This window comes from Mytilus edulis, chromosome 9 (genome assembly GCF_963676685.1).
Source record: "Mytilus edulis chromosome 9, xbMytEdul2.2, whole genome shotgun sequence".
Taxonomy (NCBI): Eukaryota; Metazoa; Mollusca; class Bivalvia; order Mytilida; family Mytilidae; genus Mytilus; species Mytilus edulis.
The window spans coordinates 80,905,824-80,933,709 of record NC_092352.1 but is presented as its reverse complement, the minus strand read 5'-3'; the positions used below and the strand labels follow the sequence as shown (position 1 = coordinate 80,933,709).

At 32.3% G+C, this 27,886-nt stretch overlaps 1 protein-coding gene and 1 pseudogene across 1 annotated transcript in view; both read left to right on the top strand.

The window, feature by feature from the left end:
• The window catches only part of LOC139489165 (protein qui-1-like), a 40,895-nt gene that overhangs the window by 10,073 nt on the left and 2,936 nt on the right, over positions 1-27,886 (top strand). The window contains exons 3-22 of the mRNA XM_071275331.1: positions 555-654; positions 2,637-2,739; positions 3,698-3,846; positions 5,394-5,468; positions 6,578-7,927; positions 8,937-9,239; positions 10,988-11,221; positions 12,064-12,321; positions 13,079-13,202; positions 13,890-14,077; positions 15,640-15,768; positions 16,205-16,284; positions 16,937-17,116; positions 17,854-17,965; positions 19,201-19,391; positions 22,482-22,678; positions 24,682-24,844; positions 25,711-25,906; positions 26,754-26,957; positions 27,718-27,845. Coding sequence (XP_071131432.1) covers positions 555-654; positions 2,637-2,739; positions 3,698-3,846; positions 5,394-5,468; positions 6,578-7,927; positions 8,937-9,239; positions 10,988-11,221; positions 12,064-12,321; positions 13,079-13,202; positions 13,890-14,077; positions 15,640-15,768; positions 16,205-16,284; positions 16,937-17,116; positions 17,854-17,965; positions 19,201-19,391; positions 22,482-22,678; positions 24,682-24,844; positions 25,711-25,906; positions 26,754-26,957; positions 27,718-27,845 — 4,464 coding nt within the window. The remainder of the gene's footprint in view (positions 1-554; positions 655-2,636; positions 2,740-3,697; positions 3,847-5,393; positions 5,469-6,577; positions 7,928-8,936; positions 9,240-10,987; positions 11,222-12,063; positions 12,322-13,078; positions 13,203-13,889; positions 14,078-15,639; positions 15,769-16,204; positions 16,285-16,936; positions 17,117-17,853; positions 17,966-19,200; positions 19,392-22,481; positions 22,679-24,681; positions 24,845-25,710; positions 25,907-26,753; positions 26,958-27,717; positions 27,846-27,886) is intronic.
• On the top strand, positions 19,442-21,381 carry LOC139489362 (zinc finger protein 862-like; annotated as a pseudogene).

Sequence of the window (27,886 nt, the reverse complement as noted above, 5' to 3'; positions counted from 1 at the left end):
TAGAAAACATAGAACCAAACTATCAGTCTGGATGGGATTCACAAGATAGAACCAAACTATTAGTCTGGATGGATTCACAAGATAGAACCAAACTATCAGTCTGGATGGGATTCACAAGATAGAAAACATAGAACCAAACTATCAGTCTGGATGGGATTCACAAGATAGAAAACATAGAACTAAACTATCAGTCTTGATGGGATTCACAAGATAGAACCAAACTATCAGTCTGGATGGGATTCACAAGATAGAACCAAACTATCAGTCTGGATGGGATTCACAAGATAGATAGAACCATACTATCAGTCTGGCTGGGATTCACAAGATAGATAGAACCAAACTATCAGTCTGAATGGGATTCACAAGATTGAACCAAACTATTAGTCTGGATGGGATTCACAAGATAGATAGAACCAAACTATCAGTCTGGATGGGATTCACAAGATACAAAATATTGTGCAAATAAATTAGAATGAGGAAAACGTGAAAAAGATTTAGAAAATTATTAAAAATTTACGAATACAGAAATAAATAGTTTAATTTTGTCGTTTTAGTGCTTGATAGGAAATAAATATGGAGACTGTCCATTGCCGATTTATTTAGATGAGCAAGAATTCCAGGATATCAGAAAAGAGATATTATCATGCGGAAAAGGTAAAAATAAACATTATGAAATTAACAAATACATTGTATGATTATGAGTTAAAAGTTGAAAAACGCTGTATCTGTATCAACAAAGATTCGTATCTTTCCTTTAAATTTCTTAGCTTCATAAACGCGACAGAAGTCTTAATATATTACGAGATTTATAATATCATGTAAATGGTCATAAGAAGATTTATAGTTTATTAATTTCAAAAGGTTCTTTTCAGAACAATTCTATTTGCTATCTTTAACATTTGTTAGACTTATTGATATTTTATCTTTTTTCATTCGCATCCGTAATAATATTAACACCTGGTATACTACTACTTTGAACAAATGTCATTGACCGATGTTTTTCTATGGAATTAACATTATTGCAAAGTCATTGGCTAATTTGATATTTTCAAGGAAGTTAGGTGAATATGAAGTGGAAAATAGTCCTGACAATTTTAATTCCATTTGTTTTGTCTTTTTTGTTTTTTGATTGGGTTTTTATTGGACAAGAGACTAATTTATTCATTTTATAAAAGTAAAAAAGCATTTGAGAACCAGGAAATTTAGAACACTAATATAAATTAGTTTTTACTTAATGACGCTACTGTCAATATTAATATTCTCATACCATCGCAAGCTGCTGCAGAAATCCAATATGTAAAATATCGAATTGTATGTTTGTAATCTAAATTTGATTCTATCAATATCAAATATCTTAAACAGTATGTGTGAACTTCACCTAAGTGCCAATACACTGTGGGAAAACGTCTGTCTAGTGTCAACAACCTGTGTGAATATGTTTGTAAAGACATTTCTGTTACAGCGTTGTGTAATCTGTTTAAGAAATGGCAAAGTATTTGATTTCCTTTTGGATAATAAAAATAAAGTAGAGAAAAACAACACAAACCCATTGAAAAAGTTGATTATCATCATGTAATTGCAAGGACCGTCCTACAATTATTTAAATGTTAACTGGAAGCTTTTGTGTCACTTTTTTAATGTACATGTTTTGATTTAAGGAACATCATATTAGATAAAAATGTAACATGTATAACTCACTACAGTACATGAATGAATTACTGTCATGTTTCAATTCTGTAATATGTAAACTGCAGAATCCTTTGTGAGGTAATTGTTTTTGTAGGAAGTATTACCAATGTTATTTCAACTGATCGGGCGGAGCTTACGTTTTAATTTGCATGAGGACAGTCGATTTGAAAATGTGTGTGATTACGATGATTGCCGTTATAGTTATTACTGATTTCTTATCAACTATCAGTGACCTCAAAGGAATTTACAAAAGAATGACTGGACAATGCATTGACGAGTGTATCCTTAAACACCTATCTATAGATGGACTGGTTTATTATGAGCGAACTGGATAAACTCCGCCCAGTCAAGTGAAATAAATTGAGTAATAAATAGAGAGTGTTAGAGAGTTTGACGTATACACATGACATAATATGTCTTTTATATGTGACAATCATGTGATATTCATAAATACTAATTAAGTTTTAAAGTCCTTCTTGGTTTTGCAACTTATCTTTATAAAAATAAGGATATGAGATATGATTGCCAATGAGACAACTATCCGCTAAAGTTCAAATGAAGTGGTGTCACCAATTATAAGCAACCGTGCAGCCTTCCACAAGATAAGAACCATACTGCATTAAAAAATATTTCGCTCAGCAAATTCTTAACAGAAAATATATCTTACCACAAAAAAGACCGGATGTGGAAGGGTATCTAAATCACTAACAACGAAAAAGACCAACGTACAGATCTAAGATAAATTGCAGTTACTGACAGGGATTTCAAAGCCAATAACAACTTAATAAAAATTCAATTTTCTGAGAGATATATTTACATTTGGTTTACCAATTCTTTGATTTTGAGCATCTTGGAGCACCTTGCTTGTGTAATGAAATGGGTGTCATTCTTATAGAGAGACAGTGTTATGAATATTTAAAATTTTAAAGAGATCTTTTTTACTCCAGATACGACATTATTAGATGAATGGTACAGCAAAGATGGTAATTCTGTTCCTTCCGTGTATACACTTCGACCAATTAGAGAAAAATATCCAAACTACGAATTCAGGTAATGAATTACGTCTAAATAAACTCATCATAGATACCAGGACTAAATTTTGTGTATATGCCAGACGCACGTTTCGTCTACAAAAGCATTAACCGTACATCTGTAAATAGAAATAGGGTGTATAAGCTTCGACAAGTTAGAAAACATATGCAAACTACGAGGCCAGGTTATTAATTAAGTCCAATAACCAGTAGAGCTGTAAGTAGAACTAGGGTGTATCATCTTCGACCAATTAGAAACCATAAGCCAACAACGATTTCATGTAAAAAGTAATGAAAAATAACAAAAATACTGAACACCGAGGAAAATTCAAAACGGAAAGTCTGTAATCAAATGGCAAAATCAAAAGCTCAAATACATCAAACGAATTGATACCTTCAATATAACATTTTAGCTGTAACAATAAATATCAAGTACGAAATTCGACTAATTTCAAAATCTATGATTTCCTGTCATTTATTACATAAGAATAACCTTAAGGCTGATAATGACAAAGGACTAGTAATACATCTGATATGCTTTAAAATAGGAGAAATATAAGAGTTTATTATATTGATCATTTTAACTTGTTCTTAATAGAAGTCTAAATATTTTATCATATTGTTCAGCAGGAAACATACCTATACAAAACTATTTTAAATTTTTTAAGAAATACATTATATTTTATCATTTGTTTTGAATTACTTAAAATGTATTTCCTGTTTTCTAAACATTGTATTTTTCTAACCTTCTGTTGTTTTATTGTTCTATTGAAGACATACCATTACGGTTTATTTTCGGAATTTGCCGCGTGACATCGAATTTCCAAAACTTCGTGGTCGTTTCCGTTACTTGCCTATACTCTATCAAACCAACCTAATTAACACTACCTTTACGACTCTTTCAACATTTTGTAGCACTCATTGTAACATTAATAACTTCATTTCCTGATATAACTACTTTGCCTTTTAATTTTAAGACCTAAAATGAACTTGAAAGACCATCAGACAGCTGTAGAAAATTGGACGACTACGTACAAAGATCTTCTGAACCTGATTCAACAAGGAACCAAACAAACCTTCAACAAAGTTGTTAACCTCGACAAACAGAAAAAGTTTGATAATTCAGGTATGAATCAAAAATAGGAATGAACTATTTCAAAACTCTTTTAACATCAATATCCAGTCCAGAGCTCTATCAACCATATCCTGACAATTTTTCATAAAATAACTATTTAACAATCATTCGTTGTTCCTTACATTGCATTCTATTTTCATTATTCTGACATAACCAAGTCACACTGTATGAAACACAAGTATAGGTCAAAGTACAGCCTTCAACACGAACTCGTAGCTCACACCGAACAGAAGGTCCGAGACCACAATTATTTCGTAGTGCATTTCTTTTAAAACATAAAAATGAAAAAATCCCACCTGCGCTTTCTCAATGAAATTTTTACAGTGTGTTGAACTACTTTTGGGACAAATTATATCAAAATTATAGAAAACTTCATCGGCTCTAACTCAAAATATGGACAATTTTATGTTTAGGACGTCTTGAAATATTTTGACAACTTCCGAAGTGCAAATTTTTAATTTACGGACGCCATCACGAGTTGGTTGACCGTAATGGAATAACCGTTTCACAAATGATATCGGATATGTTCCTTACGTCGTAACTGCAATCCCCTTCCCTTTCATGAATGTGACCTACCGAATTAGACTATTTACCGGATTTGTAATCACACAAGCAACACGACGGGTGCCACATGTGGAGCAGGATCTGCTTACCCTTCCGGAGCACCTGAGATCACCCCTAGTTTTTGGTGGGGTTCGTGTTGTTCATTCTTTAGTTTTCTATGTTGTGTCATTTGTACTATAGTTTTTCTGTTTGTCTTTTTCATTTTTAGCCATGGCGTTGTCAGTTTCTTTTAGATTTATGAGTTTGACTGTCCCTTTGGTATCTTTCGTCCCCGTTTTTTTAACCTTTTTCAGCTTGACCAAATCACTACTTTCTTTTAAAATTCAGGACCCAATTTTTTTAAAAGTGTAATTCCCCCCCCCCCCCCCTACTTGCAATTTGATGCATTAAACATGAAGAAATAAATTTGAAAGGAGTATAAAAATTACTGGCAAATAACCCACTGTCAACACTAGGGACTATATTCGTTCAACAACGAATCAAGGGATGACAGTTGTGGTCTCGGACCAGAAAGCTATAAAGGCTTCATTTTGGTTTTTTTTCTGTTTGTCAACTTTTATGTAGCCTATGGTGTTGGTTGTCTTATTGAAGCTAATTAAAACATTTATTTGATATAAACATTTAGACGAACAGGTAAACATGCCAGTTAGATTATTTGAAAATGGCATGACCTTATAAAATGTACCTTTGTCATCACATACGACAAATATTGTTTGTAAATATAATTGTAAGAAGATGTGGTATGATTGACAATGAAACACAACTCCCTACAAGAGACCAAATGACACAGAAACTAACGTTATATCACCATACGGTCTTCAACATTGAGCCAAACAAATACTACATAGTCAACTATAAAAGATTCCGAAATGACAATGTGAAACAAATCAAACGCATAACTTATGTTCAAAATAATGAATGAAAAACTGCTTACTTTTGAAAAGCCCCTTGATATATCTTTTTTTCTCCAATAGGTTTAGAGACAGAAATAACAGAAGCATTTAGTTTGTCACCAAAGGACTGTATATTTTTAGAGAGAAATATTGAAAGTAAGTCAATAGTATGTTTGTAGATTTCAATGTGATATATATACAAAGAACAATATATCAATTTAGATACAGGAATTTATTTCATTATTTGGGAAGTTGACGAAACAAAATTAATTATTTTTTTCTAATTTTGTTTCAAGAAACATAAATGAAAATGTATTACAAATGTATTACTTATTTCTTTCTTTAACGCCGTTTAAATGAAGGTTTATCAAGATACGATAATTTACCATTCAAAATTAGATAATAATTATCGTCAATTCCACGGTTGTCAAATCAAAGGTATTGCCAACTATGTTGTGCAATCGTAGTCGTCGTTGCAGTAATAATTTAATGCGATATGTTACTAGCACTGCATTATACACAGCACTAATTTTGAAATATCCACAACGTAAGTTTATGGTTTGACGATGGCAAATTTTGAAACGGTATTTCCGTTTTTAATTTTTCTTGGAGTTTTGTATTTTTTAGTATTTTACTTTTTTCTGAACCATATGTTTTTCTTTTGAGGGAATGTAATGTTGTTATTGATTAACTGGCCATTTGTTTTATTAAATAGAAAACAAAAGAAAGACTTGCTTACACAAACTCCAAGAAAACTAAGAGATATTATAGGTTGCCCGAAAGGGTGAGCAAATCAATTTCAAATAGTGACTCCCGCGATGTTGCTTATCGTAAGTAGATGTATTGTAATACTTCTAAATCGGTGATGTCACATTCGAAGAATAGAAAACGGGATAGTGGAACCATTGGATCAATAGCTTTCTTGTTAGCATCAACCCTTTATCAAGACAATAATTGTAGAAAATAGCTCAAGAAGTTCGTATTAACTGTTAAAGATGTTAACTCCATACTTAGGTGCTAATTTGATGTTGCAACTAAAAGACGGAAAGTTCACAATTAGAAATAAGTATGAACAAAAAAATTACAAAAATAAGTGTATCCGTTACATTTATAAGGATCTTAACTTTTATCAAACTCTTAGTTTTTTTTACTATTTTGTACAACCTATGTGACTATAACAATGGTGTAACTTTCTCTTTAGTTTATGAAAAAAATAAACGAAAAAAATTGATAAACTTGTTACTGATGCTGATATTATATTTTAGGTATAAATACTGGAGTTGTCGGTGCTACCTCTTTCGTTGACCTTGCTGCTGACATTGCAATAGATTCTAATAAACAGAAACTACTTGATAGATTAAAAGATAGAATAAGAAAAAATGTCATTACAGAAAATATATTTAAATTTGACATTGCTTGGTTAGAATGTGAAAATGTTCACAAAGCTATCGAACAACATGGCGAATATATGGAGAATATTATTGCAGGGGTTACAACTAGGCTGATCAGTATTGTAAAGAAATGTGTCAACAAGCAAAATGATATCGAAGACGAGATTCAACCAGTATCCTCGGATATTCTTGTTCATTTACATCACTGTAAGAATATGATGACTGACTCGTCTTTGTCTGGCTTTGAAAAGCTATTGTCAATTGTTCACAATTTGATTCTTACTGGGAGAAAGGTAGAACACAATCCAATCTTAATAACAGGATCATCAGGTTGTGGAAAGTCAACACTTATTTCAACGATTTGTCACCAGACCAGGAATTTACTGGGGGAAGATGTAATATTAATAGTGAGATGTCTTGGATTGAGTCCTCAGTCAGTTGATGGGAAACAATTACTACAAGGAATCTGTATGCAAATAAATCACGTTTTACACCAGAACATTGACCTGAAATCTTATGACTTGAAACATTTAAACAGTTACTTTAATGGTTTGAAAAATAGAATAGCTAACTCGTCAAATAACTTTGTTATTGTGATTGATGATGTCGATCATCTGGAAGGTATCAATGGAATAAAACCACTTGAAGAGTCCGGCGAATTTGATTGGTTGTCAACGAAACTTCCAGCGAAAGTACATTTGATAATGTCTAGTCAAAAAATTGAAAATGCAAATGGTGTCCTCAAAAGGCTTGCAAGTAAATGTGCTACCACAGGCTCTTGTATAATGTTTCCTCAATGGACATTACAGCAATACTCACTTGTTTTGAACAAGAAACTTAATGATATTCATCGTACTGTTACCGAAGAACAGGAAGCAATTCTTCTTCAAATGTTTTCAAATGCTTCTACCTGTCCTGTTCTTATAAACACGATAGTTGAGATCGCTGCAAATTGGAAGGATGATACACAACCTAATTTGCATTTACCATCAACTATAACTGAGGCTTTGCATCACAAAATGGACAATTTAGAAATGGAGTTCGGTTTGCAGATAATTCAACAAATTGTTTGTTACTTTTTGATATCAGACTTTGGTATAAGTGAAATGGAAATCATGGACTGTTTGTCATCGAATATGGAAATTATACAAACACTAGATCTAGCCAGTCAACCGATTTGTAGAATTCCTATATCTCTTTGGATATCTATCAGGAACCAGATGGGTAAGAATATCATGAATATCTGTTTATGATTTTGAAGAAAAACCTTTTTCGGATAATTTTGATAGCAATCCTTTGATGGCTGTTTATATTCCGTTTTCATATACATCCATTTTTTTAAGTAATTATCAATAATAGAAATAACAGTTGGTTAATGTAAAATGGTCTATATAAACATGATTAATATCTTAAATGTTTGCATAGATCGTTGACAAAGATAGGCGGGGATATCAAACGGACATTCAAATTCATCAGCTGTCGAAAACGAAGAACTAATAGTTATCAAAGGTACCAGGACTATAAAAAAAAAAGTACGCCCGACGCACGTTTCGTCTACATAAGACTCATCAGTGACGCTCATATCAAAATATTTATAAACCCAAACTAGTACAAAGTTGTACATGTTGTAGAGCATTGAGGATCCAAAATTCAAAAAAATTGTGGCAATTAAAATTGGTGAAAAGAATTACCTCAGATACCAGGCGTATTACAAGAAACCCAAAATTTGCCTTTTGTCTAAACCACATTCATCAGTTGCGCTCAAAAAGACAAACAACTATAAGTTGAAATGTCACATATTGCTAGTGAACGTCAAATAAAGATTCATTGATGCTTAATATCAAGCTGTATGTGAGCATGTTGCATTGAGTCATGCGTTTTTACATCAATCAAAGTCCATTTCCTTTTTCACGAATTCTTATGAATTCTTCCTCACAGTTAGTATCTATACATATTCAGCCGCATTTGTCTCAGGAACAACGAAGGCTTCAGTAATGCATTGTCCCTTAATTTTTACAGAATAATTATAGAGGGAATATGATTAGTGAACAATAGCTCACATTACATTGATAAATGCTGAATGAATTCTGAGATGGAATTAATTCACTAGGTGTTAGGTTTCAAAGTCCAATATATGTAACTTTGTAAAATAGTGCAATTTCTTTGGTGTTCAATATGTATGGATGGTTTTTTTTTTAATTAATGGATATTATATATTATATCATTTTTACAGAAATACTGCTGACTAAAATACTTATACATCGGAAACAACTGTTTGTTTGGAAAAACAAAGCAATAAAAGATATTTTAAACAGACGTTACCTTCTTCTGTCCTCTGATAGAGCCAAATATCATTTAGATTTGGCTTATCTATTTTTGGAAATGTCTCAAGACCCAGAAAAAGATTTATTTGGCAGTGAACTTTGTCTAGTTGATCCCTGTCGAATAGTAACCTGTCCTCAACCACTATTGTACAGTAATGTCAGATATAACATGAGAAGTATCAACGAAGTATGGATACAACTGTTAAATTCGGGTAAATAAACTCATCAAAGATAGCAAGCTAAAATGTTACTTCTGAAAAGCGTTTCGTTTTTGCATTCAAATCATGACGAAAAAAAACAGTACGTAGTTGACGAGTATGAAAAAAACGTAATTCGTTAAGGTTATTACTATAATACTTAAAGCTTCTGAAAATTAGGAAGTCCAAAATGAAATTCATATTCTACAAGTGGCAATATTCACTATTGCCTTTACATATGTAAGACTCAGATCGACGTCTGGTCTCTAATCGACGTCCATTCCTCAAATCGACGTCCAAATATGACGTCACAATAAAATAACATTCCAAATCGACGGTCAATTTTATGCTTATCTAATCGACGTCCATGTTTTGGCTTCTCTAATCGACGTCCAATTATTAGCTTCTTTAATCAACGTCCGTTTTGGACGCAGAATACACAATTGACCAGAATTGATAGTAGCTGAAATCTTTAGACCTTTGAACATATTATGTGTGACAAATATGATCTATTAAGATAAATGTGGTTATCTTTGTCGTTATGTTGTTTTCTCCTTGAAATACATTTCCATGGATGTCATATATTGACATGAATAGGAATAACACAATACTCAGATTCGATTAACTTTTTATCAAGATAAACTTTTAGAAATATGCATGATACCTACAATGACCTATTTCGGGTTGAAAAAAAATCTACCAGTATATGGAAATTATGTATAATGTTTTAAACCATACAAACATGTACATGTATAAGTGTAAGCAATTATGTCCAGTACTTTATATTAATTAATGATATATATTGAACATTGATTAAAGACGACTACAACCAATCGGACGTAGTTTTTTTAATACATCCCGTCAATTAGAGTATCATAAAATTGAGAATGTGACGTCAGATTTGGACGTCAGTTTGAGAAACGGACTTCAATAAGAATCCGGACGGCGATATAAGTCTGACATATATATCGACAAGAAGAAAAATCTGAAATTCATCAACTAGACTGCAACCAAACAATATATAAACCCAAAAAGTAATTTGTGGTAATAAACCATGTTAAAGAATATACAATATACAAGTTATAATAAACAGATCAATTTATAACATAATTTTGAAATGCGTGAAAATTCCTGCATACTGAAGCATGCACGTAGTTAAAATGCACATAATGACGTAATCGCATGTATCGTTTGATTGATTTGAGATTAACGCTATTCAGTCAGTCTAAAGTGTTATTTGGGCGTTGGTAACAATTTTTCCTTCTATTCGATGTATTAACGGTGAATTAATAACTCTACACACATTAAAGTAGACATATGCAAAATATTATCAATTTTAACTGACAAGAGTAATGAAACATCATTTTTTCCTAGTTTTTTTTATTTTATTTGTTAAATAAAATTGAGAATGGAAATGGGGAATGCGTCAAAGAGACAACAACCCGACTATAGAGCAGATATCGACCTAGGTTTGAACAATTGAATAGAAAACGTATCATGCACATTCATGTGGTAATCTCTATGAAAGTGGGCGAAAGATACAAGAGGGACAGTCAAATTCATCAATCGAAAATAAACTGACAAAGCCATGGCTAAAAAAGAAAAAAAAAACAGACAAATAATAGTACCCAAGACACAAAATAGAAAACTAAAGACTAAACAAAACGAACCCAACCAAAAACTGGGGGTGATATAAGGTGCTCCGGAAGGGTTATGTGGATGTTATTTGCCATAATTTTCGATCATTGTTTTCATACCTACAGGAGACGTCTCATTGTTGAAAGAATATGTGTTTTGCAATTTTGAGTATTTGTTAGCACTGACGCATTCAACATCAGTGGATTTTTTTCTTGAGATACTACAAATTACAATGAAGCAAGTGCTTGATGCAGAAATTTCCATAGTTCACCAAGCCGTTTCTACGTCTAGAAATATATTGCTGAAATATCCAAATCAGTTAGCCAATGAACTGATAAGTCGATTGAGAAAATTGAAAGGTAAATGACTTATTTGCATGGTAAAAGCTGTTTATCTATTTTACATTACTTTTGAGGCATGACATTATGGAGTATTAATAGAACGACAATATTAACACCAACAATTGTTTTATTGTTTGCAGTATAAGTATCAATTAGTTATGAGGAATCAACAGTAACCGATGATCAAATTTTATAGAAATCCACCAAAAAGCTACATATCAATGAGAAAATAAATTATTAGTGGAACTACATGATCAAACACGTTTTTAAGAAGTTTCGAATACCAGATACAAGAAATCGAGGAAGCAAACATATTTTGCAAACCAATAGCTTGAAGCCATTATTATAATGGATCTACGAAATATGCCGGACAATTATAACAAGTATGCTGCAGGGCATGTTTAGTTTAACTGACCATGATTATATGTCATTCTGTAGCCTTCATTGTATTGTTATTCGAATATCTGGTTCTTCCAAATCTAACCATGTATATGGATTTTGATAATAAATCATATTAGGAAAATATCCATTTTTAATGTATGAAGTTCTTTGATAACGCTGATGCTGTGTAATATAAGAAAATATGTTGTTTCGAATATATAATTAGATGCCAAATTCAGACCTGTATGAAGCTTTAATGCTGTGTCTATATTTTCACCAAATATTAATGGTTCGATTTCTATGGTCGTAACAAGATGCGCCTGAGGGGCATTTTATTCATTTGGTCATGTTTTGTCTGTTTATTTAACATTTGATGTTCGTCGTGGTGCTTTCTCTCTTTGTTTGTAGCTCACATCTTACGAACCTTATGGCACATTTCTGTATCAACTTATTCATACCATTCTTATCTTTAATTGTAGATTTATATACGCACCATTTAGATTCTCTCGTTACTCAATGTATGAGGTGGTGTGATAGTAACACGGTACCACTCATGGTTCCACTGACCTCCTGGTTACACTTACAAAGGATACAATTAGCTGCCTCTGTGGATGGGTTAGATGGAATGAAAAATTTTACTGTCTTACCAAACAATCAAAGTATATTGTGCTCGTTAGGGTTGGTAAACATAGTCCTATACCACATCCCAACTAAGAGAATCTTAAGAACATTTTCAGGTAAGCATACTCGCGTACATTCGTATACAGTATTTTTAGTTTCTGTAGCAAAGTATTAGTTAAACAATTATGGCCTATTTGAAATCATTTAACAATCATCAATACAGGAGCTAAAGTTTACTTCTTTTATGCCATGGAGAAAAAAAGGCTGATAAAAATGCGTTTTGAAATTAAAATTTCATAAGAACATTATCATTGACAAATTAAATCTTTCTCTTGCCTCTTTACATATAGATGAGTTGTCCACTGCTATACCAATGAAAGCAGTACTTGTGTTGTATTGATTGTTCTGAAATATGTTTCTGTATTAGTACATGAGTCTCTGTTCTGTTTCATATTAATATGTTTTAACACCTGGAGTACATTTTGACATTATGTTGATTTAAAAGAGATGTTATTTTTCATTGAAACAGTAGCATTACAACGATTTCATTATTCAATTATTAGCATCAATATTTGATGTTTATTTCACACGTAAATTTATATGCAAAACCCGAAAGCTGACATGAAACCAAATTACCTCTCTTCCTGTGGATAAAATAATACTAGTATCAGATTTTACAAATAAAAAATATTAGTTTTATTTTATTACATTATCAACTTAAGACACAAACAGTCGCATTCGTAATTAATACTTTTCCTAACTGATTTCATCTTTAAAGATATGATAGGTATGTGATTTGATTTCTCGTTTATATAAATAGAAGACTGTCTAAATTCAAGAAAATATATATCTTTTGTATGCTTCTTTTGATAGGACACAAAGGACCTGTTAACTGCATTGAGCTGACTAATAATAGTCAATGTTTTATAACTGGCTCGGATGATAAGTGCATTCGTATATGGAATCTTAGCGAAGGACTGTGCACAAATATAATTAAGTAAGAGTATCAAATAGATATATGAAGGGTAGGGTGGAGGGATAGGCTGCCAGTTGATCTTAGTAGCTTATATGCAGTGATTATTAATCCTGTCAATTCTGATGATGTGAGTTTAAACCGTGCTCGTAGAATTTTTTTCAATACGACCTTAAATGCAAATTATTGCCATCTTTCCTGTCGAAAGTCGGTGGTTCTCTTGGGTTATTTCACTGACACTTATGATATATCTACGATCACATAAAGTAGCGGTTAACAAACAATAAATAATGAAATAAATCAATTAAACGATTATATCTCATTTTTTTTTTTTTTCATAATGTTTCAAGTAAAATTTTATTGTGCCTATGTTGTGTTTTGTAAACTGTTGGGTGTTACTTTTTTTTTTATCTTCTGTCCCTTTATTTTACAATTTTCTAGTTAAAGTTTTTTAAAGTTTTAGATAATACTACTACAACTGTTAATTTGTGTATACAACGATTCGTTTAATTAATAAAGAATTGTGTTATCTGAAAACACATTTTTATCTAACAACAAACGCCGATTCATTAAAACTGTTGAACGTTATAATAACCTGGACAAGAATATGTGTTCTTAAGACACAAATGAAACCAACAAAATCTTTTGTCAGAATCCTTGTTTGGCATAACTATTAAAAGTTATATATTGTTCATATTAAACCTGTTATAGAGAGCATCATGGACCTGTTACATGTTTGACGCTGTCACAAAATGATGATCATGTGATGTCTGGATCAAATGACGGTAACGTCCTGATATGTGAGATGTCCAGTGGGAAGAAAATACATGTATTACAAGGTCATAAGAAAGCAGTAACCTGTCTTAAGCTGATTGATGCATCAAAGTTACTTTTGAGTGGTAAGAAATAATACTAACATTATCGACCTTAAAACCGTTATAAAAAAAGATATATTAAGGAATAACTAGTTCAGATATATTTAGGAATAAACAGTTCAGATATATTAAGGAATAAACAGCTCAGATATATTAAGGAATAAAAAGTTCAGATAAATAATCTACAAAAACACTCAAAGACAAATAATTGAACTTATTATGGTATTTAGTTTATATAGATGACTAAACATAGAATTCTAATTTAATATCGTTTTACCGTAATGAAATCGTTCGCACTTTTCAAAATGCATTATAATGTAGGGAAAATAACTGTTAACAATAAAAACCATATACCGATGGTACAGACCATGCATTAGCCCTATTGCAAAGAGAAGGCTATTTTAGTTGTAAAACATTTACTTTAACACTTTTTTACAAAAAAAACAAATATTGGAAGCAAGTTGTGTTGTTGTTTGCACCTGATATTGATATTAAGCAAGCAATTAAAAAATAAAATCACAAAAATACTGAACTCAGAGGAAAATCAATTCGGAAAGTCCATAATCACATGGCAAAATCAAATAACAAAACGCATCAAAAATGAATGGACAAGAACTGTCATATTCCTGACTTGGTACAGGCATCTTCAAATGTAGAAAATGGTGGATTGAACCTGGGTTTATAGCTAGCTAAACCTCTCACTTGTATGACAGTCGCATCAAATTCCATTATATTGTAACTGATGCGTGAACAAAACAAACAGACACAATAGGTAAAAATGTCAAAAATAGGGGTACAGCAGTCAACGTTGTGTTATCATCTTAATCACTATAAAAACAACAAATGTAACGAAGAAGCACAAAAAGGCATACATCAAATTAACATCCTCATTTTGATTAGAATGAAATTCAAAACAGTGTAGCTGTGGCCATTGATTGACACATTAAAATCATCCATTGACTGGGACAATTTAAGTGAACGTTTGTATGTAACGACCAATGCTCACTATGTACTTTTTAAAGACACTTAAACTATGGGGTCACCAAAGGTTCTCAACACCTAAATAAAGTAATTGGAACAATTAATCAGAAATAACACGATATTTTGATTTATATCAATTATATAAATCAAAACACAAAGGTTATTCGTGATTAATTATTCGAATTATTTTATAATTAAAGGCGTTAAGAAACCTTTGGTGACCCCACAGTTTAAATGTCTATCGTAGGTACGTCGTGAACAGTGGTCGTTACAGACAAACGTTCACGTAAATTGTCCCAGTCAATGGATGATTTTAATGTGTCAATCAATGGCCACAGCTACACTGTTTTGAATTTCATTCTATATTATACGATTTTATTTGTCTATGTAAAATGCACCCATCAAGGAAGGAGGGTTTTGAGTACTGGTGAAAATTGAGCGTTTGAAATTCGCACAGGTAGACATGAAATAATTTTGTCGTTCAAAGTATGACGGGATGCATAAATACAGTCACGCAAAATAGATATATCAAAAACTGGCTTAACAGTTAAAGTAATAATAATAAATAAAATAATAGTGCGGTTTATTTATTTTAACAATTTCAGGTTCCAAAGATCGTACCATTATTATGTGGTGTATGGTTGATATGATACAATTAAATACTTTCCGTGATTACATTAACAATCCAATTCTGTCCATAGATGTGTCGAGTGATAGTATTTTCTTATTGGTTGGTATGTTATCCATTTTAAACCACTACAAACCTAATTGAGATTTAAATAACACGTATATTTAAAATATTAAAATAATGTCTTCCCAACATTTTATAACAATTGGAGAAACTACTGTTTTCCTACCTCATAAGCAGTTGGCCTTTGTCATTTTATGTACAACGTTTTGAAATTTTTGGTTTCCAATGCTTCTATATCATGTTTATGCATTTAATTTTTAATGAGTTCATCAACACTAAAAAGTCCAAGTCAGTGTTAAGTTATTATTCACATGCATTTAATTTTAAAATATGTGTAAAATGAATATTTGTAAAAATTAATAAAGTTGTGAATGAAAATACCTCAGTATGGTTGATATTATTACGGGTGTCCTTTAAATAAAATAGCATTCAAATGATAAATATATGTCGTACTATTTCTTTTTCTTTTATTATTTTAGCTTGTGAGGATAGTACATTAAATGTGATATCATTTGCAACAGGGTCCTGGATACATCAACTAAAGGGTCACAATGGATGGGTAGGTGATTTCTTTATCATACCCTGCTTATAAATTAGGAACGCATATTTTCCCGTTTGTTTGGTTTTAATAGCTCATCAATAATACAAGGCCTATATGTGGTATCTGAGAAGCATGTTTTGAAATTGTTAGTTGTCATCGTAGAAAGACTGCTGTTCATTTGTGTATGTATCAGAAAATTGGTGTGATTCTTATTGCTCTAAAGAAATGTTTGAAAACAAACAGCACGTATAAAAGATATCGTTAATTAATCGCAATTAATACGTCATTGGAATGCGACTACTGCAATACACATTCTGAGGTCACGCAGGTTCATACAATACTCAGTCCGGCAGTGGGTGGAGCTTAAAGCGATATCTGTATAGTATACAGATACGGAATAGCGATATCTGTAGGGATTTATCTGTATAGTAAAACACCCAATTGCAGGATAAAACTAGATAACCAAGCATAGCTATAACATTATAAACTAGGTTAACATTTCAGGGTACCTTACAGTTAAAGCTGTAGTTTACCGGTAATGTCATTGTTAACAGCTTAAGTGCAATAAATATATATTCAAGTGTTAAAAACAAATTTAAAAAGATAAACCAGGTTAATCAAAACTGGACGATATATAATTAATATTGTGTTGTATAATTTGACTTCTCAGATTAATAAAGTACTTGTGTGTGAGGACTGTAATCACGTGATAGCAGTTTGTCAGGATGGATCTGTTTATGTTTACAATTTAAGGAACACAGAACTGCTAGAAACATTCCGAGGGACCTACAAACCAATTACAGATGTCCGAGTCTCATCCGATGAAACTTTGATATATTCATGTTCTGACGTAAGTGTAACTTTTTATTTCTCGTGCAGCCATGAAATATGTTCGTTATATTCACCGTGTTTATTGAAATCGGTTAAAAGATCAACGTGCAGATTTTTTTATTGGTCGTTCATCGTGAAATAGGATTATATTTCTCGTTCTTCCGTGCAGATACCCCCTTTACGCCCCTCCTATAACCTTCTTCATATCAAATTATAGGAGAATTTCAATCATGGTAATTTAACAGTGGTAATTTTCAAAGCAGAGCAAAGTAACTCATAAAGTCGTGGCAAAATTGTTATTCTTTATTCGGCTTTGTACGTACTGATGTATGTTTGTCTTCTTCTTTATTATTGATAGGATAGTGCCATGTAAATATGAACTCCATTCTTACAAGTGGATAAATGGTTTATATACAAGAGACACACTATTAAGAAATGTGAGAAAGTAGACAACGTATCAAAGGACTACCCTTTTCATTGTTTTACATAAAAAGAAGATGTTTTAACAGTTTTAACATTACTGTTTAATTTATATTGATAATCTCTAAATGTCATTTGAATAAGTATAAAAAAAACTTTGACTTAATAAATCTTTAATGACATTTTTGATCGAATAGGTAAAGAAAACCGGTATAAAGGATGCTTGCTATTTTCAAAAAAATATCACGTATGTTGAAAACTATCTAAATCATTTTCTTAAGGAGTTGTTTCATGACACAAAGAATCAAACACCATCAATTATATTTTTAATTTCAGAACATGTTGAAAGTATGGAGCCTTCACAAGAAATACACGAACAATTCTAACGACATGAAGCATTCTAGTACTGTTACATGTATTCATGCTTGGGATGGCACAGCTGCTACAGGTATAATTATGAGTGTCGTCAATCTCAAAATAGAATTGAGAAATATCAGTTCTGTTTATAAAGAGTTGCCACCGCCAGCTGAAGATTTGATGGTTTCAATTGCAGTGTTATTGCCGATGCGGATCTGAGCGAGTGAAACAAATATTTGCGACAGTCAAATCCAAAATTGACGGTGGCATAAAGTAATACTGATATTTCTCTAATAATGCAATACTCTTAAAATGTTCGAAATTCAACATATTGAATGACCCATTTACGTCGACGATATTGCGCAACCTTTTTGAAACGACCTTCAACCGTTAAATTGATGACAGATAACAACGTTGACGTAACATGCCTAATTGCATTTAGATACCAATTAACATCAGATTTCTTGGTTAATGAAAATTTGAAGGTTATTTATACTTTATGTCTGAAATTGTCTGATCGACACATTAGATTTTCAGTGTTATGTTTTGTGGACTTGGTTTCATTTTTTATTTGTTTTGATCTGATTGAGATTGTGACACGGTGATGACTGCTGTACCCCTATTTTGATAATTTAACCTATTATGTCTATTTTGATATGAGCGTCACTGATGAGTCTTATGTAGACGAAACGCGCGTCTGACGTACAAAATTATAATCCTGGTACCTTCGATAGCTATTTTTCACGCATCGTTGTGAAAATAATGTCATACAAGTGAGAGGTTTAGCGCAATAAAACTAATTCAATCCACCATTTTCTATATTTGCAAATGCCTGTACCAAGTCAGGAATATGATAGTTGTTGTCCATTCGTTTGATGTGTTTTATCATTCGATTTTGCCATTTGATTAGGGACTTTCCGTTTTGAATTTTTCGGAGTTCAGTATTTTTGTGGTTTTCCTCTTTTCATTCATTTACTTTTGGGAATGACATTTTCTTTGTTTTTTTTCGAATTCTAGTGTTTAAAGTCTCACAATATGTTTACAATACAAAAAGCGAATAATACGCACGAGCCGAAAATATCAGCTTTAAAACCCGGTTAATGCACCTTTTTCGTTTAAACACCTATATAAATATACATTCTTGAAAGTATGGAGTATTTTTGGGTTTTTACTTTTTCCTATCTCTTCGCGCTATTATAAGAAGAAAACAAAACACTTAATAATATAAAATAAAATATTTTGAAATACAATATAAATTCTGTACTTCGAAAATGTTTGTAAATGCATGTTAAACAAAAATCATTGAGTTATAACGTATATTTACAGGTTCAGAAAATGGAGTGATAAAAGTTTGGAACATGGAACAGGTTGTGCTGAGAGACAGTTATTATAAACACACAAGCAGCATAACGTGTCTCCAGGTATCTTATGACAGCAGTTTTATAGTATCCGGATCTAGAGATAAAACAATATGCGTATACGATATGAAAATGCAAACAGTTGTCACGTTTTATGAGGTAAGGATTTCAAGTTTGCCTGAACACGATATTGCATTGGATGATTTGTCATGTTCTTTTACTTCCTTGGCCTTCAGCTTAGTGTGTTCCTGAAAAAGGTTAATTTTAAAAGCGTTTTGGATGTATTGGATTAAATTAATTAAGTGTTATTTTTATTTTTATTATTATAAAGAGACTAGCTTTTTTAATCCCATACTGACCTATGTTTTGTTTTCCATTTGTTTATGCAATATTTGCTAATGAATTCTTATATTAAAACAAAAAGACAAATAATCAATTTAAAATAATTAAAATAGTTTGCAGTTGTTTCATGATTTTTTCAAAATAGCTTTTCTCTGTTAAATTACGTTAAAAGCTTAATTAAAAATATTGTAGGTTTTGTACTTTTTGATATCTCATAACTTGCCATTGGACATGTTTTCATCATTTATAGACCTTTGTATAGAGCTTGGTGCAACCAACTTAGGCAATCTCAGACTTGCAAAGTGTGCATCCTACACTAGTTGGGACATAGTTCAGGAGCTACTCGACATCCTAAGTAAGGAAGTAACATCAACAGTAATATCTGATATGCAGAAAAGTCCATCCTACTCTGTTATGGTAGACGAAGTGTCAGACAACAGGACCATTAAACATCTCTTAATCTGTGCAAGGTACATCAACCCAGCTGGTGAAATGCAGAATTCATTTGTAAAAGACGTAGAGCTACAAAATGCAACAGCTGAGACCCTGACAAGAACAATTACTTCAGAATTGACCAATCACCAACTCAATCTCCAGATATGACTGGTTTTGCCTCAGATGGCGCAGCTGTATTTCTTGGCAAGAAGACCGGTGTAGCTACAAGATTAAAAGACATCAATCCATCTCTTATCACTATACATTGCCGAGACAACAGACTTGCCCTAGCCACCAGAGATAGCTTCAATTCCGTACCTGTGATGAAAAAGGTAGATGACACACTTGAGAAACTCTACAAGTACTACAAATACAGTTGTAACCACTCAGCCAGCCTTAAAGCCGTCCAGATTGCATTCAACCAGGCACCATTGACCATAAAGCAGGCCAAGCATCACAGGTGGCTCTCACACAACTAAGCAGTTGCATCTATTGTACGATCTTACCAAGCTATTGTTGTAGACTTAGAAACTTCTAACATCAGTTCAGATCCAGTTGGTAACGGTATACTCAAAAGCCTGAAAGACCCTACTACTCTTCGTTGCCTTTTACTTCTGGCTGACACACTGCCTCACCTATATACAGTATCACTACTACTCCTGCGTAGAGATGTCAATCTTGGTATGGTCAAATCAACAATGGACAAGACTCTCAAAACACTGCAGATAAGGAAAACCCAAGATGGTCCCTGGCTACTCAAAGAACAACAGATAGCTGCAAGCATCAACATTACAACAGAACCAAAAGCTGACTTCAACACAAAAGTACGCACTCCTTTCTTGGACCAACTCATCGACAATGTCACTGCTAGATTTACAGATAGTGACATCATAGATCAGTTATCTGTCATCGACTTGAATGGTACAGACACTCTTCCCTCTCTCTATGGGTTTACTGAGTTGTACACACTGGCAGACCACTTCTCCATGCAACCAGAAGATCTTCAAACACAGTGGCAAGACTTTCTGCAACTAGTTGACAGCATGTCCACCCAAGAACGTTCTGTTACTCAGCTACTGAAACTACTGCACACCTCAGACTGTGGTCTTCAAGAAATGTACCCACTAGTTCATCAACTGTATGCCATAACAGCCACACTTCCATTGAGTACTGCTGAAGTAGAGAGGGTGTTTTCCCAGGTGAAACTCATCAAGACTAGTCACCGCAGCAACCTTAAGACAACAACACTCAACCGCCTACTGAACATCAAGCTCAACTGCACCAGCATCTTGTTTGATACACTACTTGACAAAGTCACAAACCAGTTCTTTCAGAAAAAAGACAGAAGACTGCTTCAGTTTACACAGTGACTCTAGACTCTAGTGCAATTCATTGACTTTATTGTGTAATTTATTGACTCTATACAATGTTTAGTCTCATGTAATTTGTTTGATGTTAGTACATTGCTTTGAATTAATTTCTCAATGAATTTGATTGTGCTCTATGCTTTAAAACTCAATATTTGAAACCTCTTGTCTTGTGTCAATAGTGTTTTTTAAGATACTGCTTTGCTTGTATGTTTTTAGTGCTTTTTAAAGATACTTCTTTGCTTGTATGATTTTTAGTGCTTTCATTTACCACTGTTTCTTATATTATTCATCTCTGACTCAGTATTGCATTTTAAGACCTTAGTGCCAGTTTTCTGTGATTTTTTTTTAATGAAATTGTTAAGTTTTTTCACTTGATCATATGTATTCTTGATAATAAAATATTGTAAAACATTATGTTTTTATTATTTTATTGAGAATGAAATAAAAAAACAACAAAGTAAAAGGTACATCTTCTATGTTTATTACTAAAAAAGATCTACATGCTGATGTCTTGCTTGGAAGTGATTTCAAAACCAGTACTGAAAGGAAAACAGTTGTCAATAAGAAACCATGCCATACAAAAAAAGAAGTAAAAATACACTGAAAATACTTTCATGGTACCCTAAAAAAATACCAGTACACAAAAAAAAGGAAAAAAAACACTCAACAATCATACAATCTTTTTTACAAAAAAAATTTACAAAACCGCACTAAAGTGCCTCTTTTTTTTACTAGCACCCTTCTGCCCTCAAATTCAAGCTGGAACACTGCTAATATATAATTATTTTTCAATTGTTGTATGAACATGGTGAAATTTTGTAAAATTGTTTTTCAAAAGGCCGAAATATCACAAAATTTGACGTGTATTTCACTGAAAATCGAATTTAATTCACAATTAGTAAATGTGTTTATTCAAGACCATAAAAAATAAATCTCCGTACAGGGAGTTTTTGCAAAATTTCCATTGATAACAGCACAAACACACACTCAAACACAAACACAAAAACAAACACGCTCAATCAATAAACTAGACGTTTTAAATGTTTCTAAATGTATCATAATATTGGACACTTTAAAGTACTTTCTCTATTTTAATCTACAGGAACACAAGGCACCAATACAAGCATTATGCATTTTTACTGACGACTCACAAGTGATATCTATCGACTGCAACAGTATTGTATACATATGGAAACCACACACTGCTCAAACCTTAAGGACTTATACAAATATCAACCCAAGACTTTTCTTATTGTCCAGTCATGGCAGTCACCTTGTAACCACTGGAGGAGATCAAAGGTAGATAACAAATAACCGAATAAATTATTTAAGTTAGAAAACAAATATTTAACAAATACATACACGCTGACTATGCGGTATGAGCTTTGCTAATTGTTTAAGACCGTACGGTGACCGATAGTTGTCAATTAATGTGTCATTTGGTCTCTTTTTGAGTGTTCTCTCATTGCAATCATACAACATATCATCATATATATTTGATTATAAATTTGGTCCAAACAATTTGATGTGGTGGTAAAAGTTAGATAAGTTATTCTTCTGTCACCACTTGTAGATATCGTACGTAAATTTTCAACAAAACTATATAATCATTCGTGGAAGAGTTATCAAATTGTTATATCATGAAGTCAAAGTTAGGTGAGATATTATAGTAGAAAAAATTGATATCCTAATAATGTTAGTTAATATTGACATATAATTTTTATTTAACATACTTACAGCGTTGGTTTTTGTGAATGAATTGTTTCACATTTAGTCTAGTCATTTTTGGGCCCTTTATAGCTTGCTGTTCGGGTTTAGTTATATCACCGTGTTGAAGGTCGTATTTTGTCCTTTAAAGGTTTACTTTTAAAAACGTTGTGAGTTGAATGGAGAGTTGTCTCGTTGACAATCATAATCAATCTTATTTCTTTTCCATACTTTGTATATAGTATGCAAAACACGTTACGCTTGTTGAAGAATTTTAATAAATCATGCGTTGTTTTTTTTCTATACGTTTAATCGTCGTGATAGCTAATGCATATAATATAACGTCACACAGTATAGCGTTATGGTAACAACGTTACCATAGCGTAATGTTTGTACTTCGCGTATTTTTCGACATTCTGGGGGACGACAAAAGTGAAATATTTAACAAAAATTTAATAAAATGTAAATTCACAATATAGATAAATAAATTGTCCGAACCGATCTCTGAGAAGGTTGACTGCGGTTTCGTAGTTACCATTAGTCAAAGCGAATCCCTCTACTGTTTGCGCGGCGGTTCCCTCTAGCTGGGCTTTAATATAATAGTTAAACTTTTGGATTGGCGTTAATGTGTTGTTATAGTATATAGATAACTCGAAACAATCCCAAAATGTCTACCACTTGAGAATGTCTCCATTAAAATATGGTAAGTCTAACTTTGGAAGCCTATGGTAATTCGTTCTTGAAGATCTCGGTTCTGACGGAACTTGAAACATGACATTCTCTGACGGACGGGTATGCACTGAAATCTATTGCACATGTGTTCATATCAACTCTAGCTTCGGGTGTGAAATTATATGCGTCTGGGTTAAGTCTGCTCGTTGAAGGACAAACATTATCATGCGAAATTCTAGTATTTGTTTCAAAGGATTTAATAAATTTCCGAATTTGTCTAATTTTGCAATCAAGTTCGTACATATACTCATCTGAGTCGGTGATTTCCTGCTCCAGATTTTCCTCCGATGTTTGTTCCAAAAGTCTGTTATTCAGGTCAATCAATGTTTTCTGTTTCTGCGTGACGGCATCATCAAGGGCTTTCACTTCGTCAACTTCTGTGTCTTTTTTTTACTTTAACTCGTCGAATTTCACCAGTAGCTTCTTGACGGCTCCTTTTTGTCCAGCACGAACTGACTTCAGCCTTGAATCCATATATATCAAAAGGTTACGGCACCATTAAATGTTGAAGAATCTTAATAAATCATGCGTTGTGTTGTCTATACGTTTAATCGTCGTGAAAGCTAATGCATATAATATAACGTCACACAGTATAGCGTTATTGTAACAACGTTACCATAGCGTAATGTTTGTACTTCGCGTATTTTCCGACAACGCTACTCTTTATTAGTACTTTTATTTCAAAAATGCATACCCAAATATGTACCGGTATGGAGTGCGCCAGAAAAATCAATCGCCTTTTTTTTAATAGTCCTGTAAGAAATGCTTTAATCAGATTTATGAATTCTGAGTATCTTATAACTTTAATAATTGAAATGTCTATTATAACAAACTAAAATATAAAGTAATAAAAACCTTTACAGTGTGAAGGTTGTAGCGTTGGAAGATGAGTCAATAGTTGCATACATTAACCATGCTGAACATGTTACTTGTCTTGCCTGTTCCGTTGATGATAAGTATATGGTAACAGGGTCAGCCGACAAAACGCTCAAAATATGGGAAATGTTTAACGGAAAACTGATTCAGGTATGTTCAATCTTATATTATTCTCCAATAGAAATGTTTACTGGTTACTGGTACAAATAGGCTCCTTATATTGTCATAGACTTTCAAAAAATAATTTCAGAATTAATTTGGTTTTACAGTTATAGGACACGCCCCTCTAAAATGATTTGTATTTACACACCTGCAGTTTTTCTCATATTGTCATCTGCTGTAATATATAAGCTTTTTTTGCTTTAGAATCAAAATGAGTTGCGTCCATCTTTTGTATAATTCAACAACTACAATATTGCGCTAAAAGTTCACAATTGTATGTATGTGAAAAAATCGACATGATATTGCGAATCATGTTATAACTTACATTATCATATTTTAATAGATGTCTTTATTGTGATGAGTGTAGATGTATATGTTAATTATCACATAATCTTAAATTCAATCAAACTGAGAATCAATATGTTTTTAATGTCTCGTTATTGAGTATCACAAACAAAACATTCACTTTCATTGGTATATATTAAACTAATAGAAACTAATAGAAACACTTCTATAGTTGATATGCTGAAAAATTGAAAATATACAAGCACCCTACTTATGATTACTATGAGATCTATAAGAATTAGTTTAAACAAACAACCTATGCAAGGTTTAAATGATATTGAAGTATCTGTTATATATGTAAACAACTTGTTCTTTTAACCAAACAAGTAACTCTTGTTGCAGGTTTAACCCCTAACAGACCCAATTGTGTTCACCAGAGAACTGTTTACCTTTGAGTTTGTTATACATGTAATAAGCCATTGATAAAACAATTCTACTTATTTGTTTTAATTCCATTCCTAGTTTAAGCGATTCATTAACATTACTTATACATATGTGTACAATTACAGGTTTTAGTCGAGCACACTGTTATCGTTTGTACTGTTGCCATTGGTGATGATAACGAACATGTTGTTTCCGGTTGCAAGAATGGACAACTAACTGCATGGTGCGTCCACACTGGGGTCGTTAAATATCAACTTATCGGCCATACCAATGGTATCACAGTTGTCAAATTGACAAATAAAGGAAAATTGATTATTTCAGGTTAGGATGAATTGAAAAACAATAAGTGTTGGGAATGGGCAGAAATTTCTGATACAGTAGTTTCAGGAATAGATAACTTAGCTGTATCTGGAAAAACTTTTAGGAATGTTTGATCCTCATTGCTCTTCAACTTCGTACTTTATTGGTTTTTTAACATTTTCGATCGTCACTGATGAGTCTTTTGTAAACGAAACGTTCGTCTGGCGTAAATAAAATATTTCAATTCTGGTATCTATGATGAGTTTATTTACAAGTTAATGTTCAAATATCAGATACCAGATGCATCTATAGGGCAATCGTCTCCTGTTATGTATGCATCACCATCCATGCCATAGACTAAACATCACAATCTAGAATAGAACAAATCGGTAAAATAACAGATCAAACGACTATACTGTAATCTAAAGATGTAGTATTGCGAATGATATGTAGCTAGCATGATGAGACACATCAAATTGGTCATGGTAAAACTTATGTACTGACGACAGTCACATTTACCATGTTTACATTTACTGAAAGTTAACTTGAATTTGTATGACATACCTTAAACAGTTATATTGGCAAAATAAATTAGATAAAACAAATTTCGATTGTTGATTTTTGACAAACACTGTTGTATTAGACAAAGAAAAAGTAAAGTAGTATTATCTGTATTATTATACTTAATTAAAGTAACCAATTGTGAAATAGAAAAGATGTTTCAGCTTGTGTTTTATTTTCAAAAAATTATGAGTGGTTTTTTTTCTCGCGGCTGACTACTCGCAGGAAAACAAGTGTTTGAGTACATTATTTACAATCTTCTATCCTTTCCGGAGCACTTATATGATGTTCGTTTATTGTGTTTCAGCCTCTATGGACAGCACAATCAGATTGTGGAGTTTACAATATGGACAACAGATAACTATGATTGATATGCACTGCCCAGTTATCAACTTCTCAATGTCTGAAGACGCCTCCCGAATGGTAGTACAGTTAGAGAAGAACAAATACTCGCCATTACTTTGTCTACATAATAGTCCTTCAGTGGAAGGTAATCCACCATGGGATCCAGGTAAGAAAGAATGTATTTATAGACAAAACGAACGATTTGACTCATTTTCAACTTGGCAGAAAAGGAAAACATGTATAGGCATATACATTTATTCTAGTTTTGTCTTTTAAGATTGTGGCATAATACTAGATTGCAAGAATGTTGTGGATGCATGTAAACTTCGAATATAAATGTTCAACGAATTTCATATTTTCTATTCATGTATGTAGACTTTGGAAATATCTCGCTTTTAAATGTCCACGAAAATACACTTTTTTTCAATCCTTATTGGTACCCTCGAAAAATAAATGAATCCATAATTTTGTATTGTTCCAACTTGTTTATAATAATTTATTTATGATTTTCTTATTCTTATAGTTTTTTAATGGCAAATGATATTTTTTTTTCATATAAAAAGAAAAATAATAGAAATACAGAACTTGAAGGAAAATTCAAAACGAAAAGTTGGCAAACTCCAAGCTCAAACACTCCAAACGATTGGGTAACAACTATGAAGCAACTGCTCTCTATGTTACAATAACTAAACTGTGAACAATATGTAACATTTTACATACGTTTGTCTTATGATTATTTATTATATGACTATGTATCTCTATTGAAATACAGGAATACTTTTTCCAACCACTAATTTTGATGATATTGAAATTATTTTCGTTTCAACACGCTTCTGACTATTGCTGGTTGCCTCTCTTTGTATATCTTTTTTGACTGTTTTGTTCCACGAAAATGAATGTTTTCTAAATATTATTCCGTATTCCAGAAATAACAAAAGTATTACCTATCAATGTTAAGACCAGACAGCATCGACTTGCATTAGAATATCCTGTACAACGACTTCCTGCAAGGAAAAGAATCGACTCTGTGTCCAGTGTACCAGAAATTGTTAAGGTAAGCTCTTATGTATTTATAAAAAGTGCTAGTATTCAAAT